Source organism: Piliocolobus tephrosceles, chromosome 8 (assembly GCF_002776525.5).
Source record: "Piliocolobus tephrosceles isolate RC106 chromosome 8, ASM277652v3, whole genome shotgun sequence".
Taxonomy (NCBI): Eukaryota; Metazoa; Chordata; class Mammalia; order Primates; family Cercopithecidae; genus Piliocolobus; species Piliocolobus tephrosceles.
The window spans coordinates 11448023-11453895 of NC_045441.1; the positions used below are offsets into that span (position 1 = coordinate 11448023).

A 5873-nucleotide genomic window follows, 5' to 3' on the forward strand; every position below is an offset into this window, starting at 1 on the left:
AATTTTTTTTTTTTGTATTTTTAGTAGAGACGGGGTTTCACCGTGTTAGCCAGGATGGTCTCAATCTCCTGACCTCGTGATCCGCCTGCCTCGGCCTCCCAGAGTGTTAGGATTACAGGCGTGAGCCACCGCGCCTGACCAATTTTTGTATTTTTAGTAGAGAAAGGGTATCATCATGTTGGTCGGGCTGGTCTTGAACTCCTGGCCTCAGGTGATCCACCTACCTCAGCCTCCCAAAGTGCTGCAATTATAGGTGTGAGACACCGTGCCTGGCAAGACTCTCTTGAGAGCAGGCTTTGATTGGAGGTGGCCAGCTCTGGGACCAGGAGGTAGGGTGGGGCGAGGGGAGGCTCAGCTTCCTCATTGGGTTTCTCTAGTTGCAGGGGACCCACTGCCTGCCCCCAGGCCCCTGAGTCTCACCTGGCCTCCAGCACAGAGCAGCGTAGTCGGCAGGCCCGGGCCCCTGGCCGCACTTCCAGCCGCAGGTGGATCTCGCCCTGCACCTCCTCATCGGGGTCGACCTCCGTCAGGTGGGTCCACCCACTGAAACCTGTGGGGTCAGCTCAGCCAGGGACCCGGCCCTGAACCCCCACACCCTCCACCCTGAGCCCCACCAGGCACCTTGAGGCACCTCTATAATCTCCTGGGAATCTTCTAGGCACCCGTGAAGCAGGGGCTGGTATCCCCAATGACAGATGGGGAAACTGAGGCTTAGCAGGTGAACAGCAGCAGTCTTCCGACTGGGGTTAGAATCTAAGTCAGTGACCTGGGGCCTGTGCCCTCACTATTGTGTCATTTTGTTGTTGTTTTTAGAGACAGGGTCTCACTCTGTGGGCCAGGTGTGGTGGCACATGCCTGTAATCCCAGCTACTCAGGAGGCTGAGGTAGGAGAATTGCTTGAACACAGATCGCGCCATTGCACTCCAGCCTGGGCGACAGAGCAAGACCCCATGTCAAAAAAAAAAAAAAAAAAAAAAAGATGGAGTCTTGCTATGTTGCTCAGGCTGGTCTCAAACTCCTGACCTCAAGCAATCCTCCCACCTCAGCCTCCCAAGGTGCTGGGATTATAAGCGTGGGCCGCTATACCTAGCCAGATTCCCCATCTTAAAACAGGAAGAGAGTGGCCCTCCCCCAGGGCTGCTGGGAGGAGGGTCTGAGGCCCGGATGGGGAAGCTACAAGGCACCCCAAGGAATAGCCTCACTGGGGCCGCTAGACCCCAGAGACGCTGGCTAAGGCTGCAGGTGGGAAAGGCCTTTGGCCTGGCAGGGGCCAAGAAGCCCTATGAGTCAGCAGAACCTGCCTCCTCCCTGCCCCCATCCCTGGCCCAGCCTCACAGACAGGAGCAGGTGTGTGCGGGGGGAGGCCAGTGAGCGGGACAAAGGCTCTGATGGCAGAGTCCATAGCATCCAAGAACTGGTTTGAACCCTCAGAGAGCCCAGAGAAAGCAAGAGCTGCCCAAGGTCACACACAGTGAGGCTGGCACAGGGCTGACCCCTCAAAATCCTGTCTGGGCAGAGCATGGTGGCTCACACTTGCAATCCTAGCACTTGGGGAGGCCAAGGCGGGAGGATCCGTCAAAGCCAGGAGTTCAAGACTAGCCTGGGCAACAGAGTGAGACGCCCATCTCCACTTTTTTTTTTTTTTTTTTTGAGACAGAGTCTTTCTCTGTTGCCCAGGCTGGAGTGCAATGGCGCAATCTTGGCTTGCTGCAACCTCTGCCTCTCAGGTTCAAGAGATGTTCCTGTCTCAGTCTCCCTAGCATTACAGGTGAGCGCCACCATGCCCAGGTTATTTTTATATTTTTAGTAGAGACAGTGTTTCACCATGTTGAGGCCCAGGCTGGTCTTGAACTCCTAACCTCAAGTGAATTGCCACTGGGATTACAGGTGTGAGCCACCATGCCTGGCCCCCATCTCTATGTTTCTTTTGGAGATGGAGTCTCGCTCTGTCATCCAGGTTGGAGTGCAATGGGGTGATCCTGACTCACTGCAACCTCCGCCTCCCAGGTTCAAGCGATTCTCCTGCCTCAGCTTCCCGAGTAGCTGGGATTACAGGCTCCCACCACCACATCCAGCTAATTTTTTGTATTTTTAGTAGAGACAGGGTTTCGCCATGTTGGCCAGGCTGGTCTTAAACTCCTGACCTCAGATGAGCCGCCTGCCTCGGCCTCCCAAAGTGCTGGGATTACAGGTGTGAGCCACTGAGCCCGGCCTCTATTTTTTCTTTTAACTATATAAAAATTTTAAAAACAATAACACCAAACAATGTCTGCATCCCAGAAATAATTCAAAGGGATCTCCAGCCTGGTCTGGCTCCAGGCCAACCCTTCAGACTCAGGACACAGTGGTACTAGGGTCCAGGTGGAGGCGACCCCATGGGCTACAGAAGGAGCTGGCTCCATTGGGAGAAGGAGTCCCTACGCTTCAGCAATGGAGTGTAAGGAGGCCCCTTCTTCTGCCAGCAGAGGCCTCAGATTCCACCCATAGCAGCCCCTCTTTGCCCTAGGGAAGAGGCAGTAACAACCAGGCTTGGGGACATGCTGAGGAACAGAGGCCAGGAGTACAGAACGCGGCCCCGGCTTTTGGGGAGAGTAGAAATGGCTTTCCCTGAGCTGGAGACCAGATGGAGCCTAGAGGGGAGGTCTCCGAGTGGGAGGGAGGCCAGGGACTGGGCAGACCAGTGCGGGAGGGAAAGGGAGAACTTACCCTTAGGGTGAGAGGCCAGGGTGTCCCTTGTAAGGCAGACCTTTCCGATAACGTCGTCCCGGCTAGAGGAGGGAGATGGAGTCAGAGCTGGGCAGGGCTTCAGGACCTGCCCTCTGGGACCTCCCACCAAGTTCAGGATGCCCGGGGCGGGGAGCAGGGTGGTGGACACTGTCATCATTTCCAGATGGACCTGTCACCCTTCTGTAGGCTGTGGGCTCTGGACCTTCTAGGGGGATGTAATAGGTTTCTATCACACGCCCGCACATGCCAAGCTCACGCTCTGTGGGTGCCCATTTCACAGCTCACACCTGCACGCACACGTGTAGTCCATGCACACCTGCGCCCCCATGCCTGCACACACACGCGTGTGATGTGGCGCGTGCACCATGGAGCCACACATGTGCACACCCACACGCTTAAGCCTTTCGTCCTCCCAGGCCCCCAGGCTCCGCTTCCCTCCAGGCTGCAAAGAGGATGCCAAAAAGGAGACCCAGGAGTCCTGGCAGTGAAATGGGCCAGGGAGCAATCAGATGGCCAGGTCTGGGTCCCAGCTGGAGAGGGGGGTGCTCACCTGAGGGCATCCTCATCCATGACGTAGAAAGCCACAGCGTGGAAGGTGGGCGGCAGGTGCACTTGGTACTCTTCACCCCAGAAGGGGCACAGGGTCTTCCACACGGTGGCTGTCCTGCAGGAGAGAACCCTCAGCAGGCCCCCAGGCCACCCCTAGGCCCTGGACTGGGACCTTCCTTGTATCTCCTCCTACCCCTATAACTACTGGCTCTGCTGCTGACGTGTTTTCTCTGTGCCAGACCCTACTGTTCACCACCAGTCACTACCCCTGACCTTCCTCTCTGCCCTGGATGGGGCACAGGGCTGCCTCTCTCTGGCTGTTATTTATTTTATTTATCTTTTTTTTTATTATTCTTTTTTTGAGACCTAGTCTCGCTCTGTCGCCCAGGCTGAAGTGCTGTGGCCGGATCTCAGCTCACTGCAAGCTCCGCCTCCCGGGTTCCCACCATTCTCCTGCCTCAGCCTCCCGAGTAGCTGGGACTACAGGCGCCTGCCACCTCGCCCGGCTAGTTTTTTGTATTTTATTTTTTTTTAGTAGAGACGGGGTTTCATTGTGTTAGCCAGGATGGTCTCGATCTCCTGACCTCGTGATCTGCCCGTCTCAGCCTCCCAAAGTGCTGGGATTACAGGCTTGAGCCACTGCGCCCGGCCTATTTATCTTTTTTTTTGAGACAGAGTCTCGCTGTGTCGCCCAGGCTAGAGTGCAGTGGCATCATCTCAGCTCACTGCAACCTCTGCCTCCCAGGTTCAAGCAATTCTCCCTGCCTCAGCCTCCTGAGTAGCTGGGATTACAGACACCTGCCACCTTGCCCAGCTATTTTTGCCATTTTAGTAGAGACGGGGTTTCACCCTGTTGGCCAGGCTGCTCTCGAACTCCTGACCTCAGGTGATCCGCCTGCCTCGGCCTTCCAAAGTGCTTGGATGACAGGTGTGAGCCACCATGCCCAGCCTCTCCAGCTGTTTTACATTTGGGGAAACTGAGATCACAGTTGGCAGGCGTTGGCCTCAGGTCACAGGATAGCTGCCTCAGGGCGACTGCTGAGCCTGGCCTCCCATCCTCACCCAGCTCTGGTCAACCCCCTGTGGATCAGAGCCTTTAACTCATGGGACTCAGCGGGCTAGTGAGTAGGGAGATGCTGAAGCCCCCAAGGACCCGGATGAAAGTTCAGGGGACCACCTCATGCCAACCACTTCTCAGATAGGTCATCTGACCTCGGGGGCCTGTTTCCCTTCTGTATCAAGAACAGCAGTGCCATCACACCCCTCTCCCTCTTGCTGTCTGTGGTTTGCAGACCCTTGAGAAAGGCTGGGAGCCTGCTTGCAGGTAGGAAAGGACTGGGAGTCTGGTGGCCTTGGCTACGAGTAGGCCATGGGCACTCAGGTGGGCAGAACAGCAGGGCAGGTCTGGCCATGAACTTGGAAGCAGGAGCCTGATTGAAGGAAGGGAGAGGACAGCAAAGACCCTGCCCAGAGATCATGGGGACCATGGAGGAAGGGACATCCGGAGGAAGTGGCTCTTCGGGGTGCAGACTGCGGGTGCCCAGCCTCGAGGGATAATCACTGGGGGACTCTCAGGGGACAGGACCCAAGTTAGGGCCAGGACCAGGGAGGGGAAGGGAGCTCTCGGGAGGCCAGGCTTAGGCTCCAGTGTGGCTCTGCCACTTACTAGGCTTGTGACCTTGGGCAGGGTAGTCTCCCTGAGCCTCAATTTCCTAGTCTGTAAATGGGGTCTAATGATATCGTATCTCACTAATTGCAAGAACTAAACGAGCTAGAAAAGGGCTGGCTCCATAAATGAGAGCGGTTGTTACAAATCGTCAGCATCTGTCTCTCCCGGAGGTTGTGGTGATTGCAAAGATGAACAGAGTCCGGCGAGAGGCCCTTGGCCAGGCCAGTTCCTGGAAGGTCTTTCTTACCTCCTAGCTTGGGTACAAAATTCACAACAAAATTCACACCCCTTTGCGGGGAGAGCGCGGGTCCGTGAGGGGCTGAGCGCCCCTGGGTCCTGGGGGTGGGGGCGGTACCTGATGATGGGCTCATTGTCCACCTTCACGATGCAGTAGGGGTCGCTGCTGCCGGTGCTGCAAGACAGAAGGGCAGAGGCAGGGCTAGAGGGCGGGGGCGGGGGCGGGGCGGGGCCTCGCTGCGCGCTCCTCCCTCTTCTCCGGCCCCTCGGGAGGAGTGCGGGGAGGAGTGCGGGGAAGAGAGCGGAGGCTGAGTCTTCGCATCCTGGTTAGGAGACCGCAGGCTCCTTGGGCCAAACACGGGTCCCCGCCCTCAGCCCGGGAGCGGATGGTGAGGGAAGGGCAGGAACCCGCGCCAGGGCTCCCCTTTCGCGGGCAGGGGTGGGAGTAGATGGAGGGAGAGTTGTGGGGGAGGGAGAAGGAGAGGGAAGAGACAGGGATGGGTGGAGAGAGAAAGGAGGGGGAAGGAGGGGGGAGGGACTGGGAAAGGGGCAGAGGGAGGGGCAGAGAGGGGAGGGGACGGACAGGGAGGTGAGAAAGAGGGAAGAGGAGACAGAGGGAGGGGGCTGAGAGGGAGGAGAAGAGAGAGGGACGTGGAGGGGGGTAAGAGGGAAGGCGGGTGATAGGGAGGGG

At 57.4% G+C, this 5873-nt stretch overlaps 1 protein-coding gene across 1 annotated transcript in view; it reads right to left on the minus strand.

Moving 5' to 3' along the window:
- The window catches only part of RASA4B (RAS p21 protein activator 4B), a 34559-nt gene that overhangs the window by 23744 nt on the left and 4942 nt on the right, over positions 1–5873 (minus strand). The window contains exons 2-5 of the mRNA XM_023218729.2: positions 5301–5357; positions 3278–3391; positions 2707–2768; positions 421–550 (exon numbers count right to left, since the gene is read on the minus strand). Of these exons, the coding sequence (XP_023074497.1) occupies positions 421–550; positions 2707–2768; positions 3278–3391; positions 5301–5357 (363 nt within the window). The remainder of the gene's footprint in view (positions 1–420; positions 551–2706; positions 2769–3277; positions 3392–5300; positions 5358–5873) is intronic.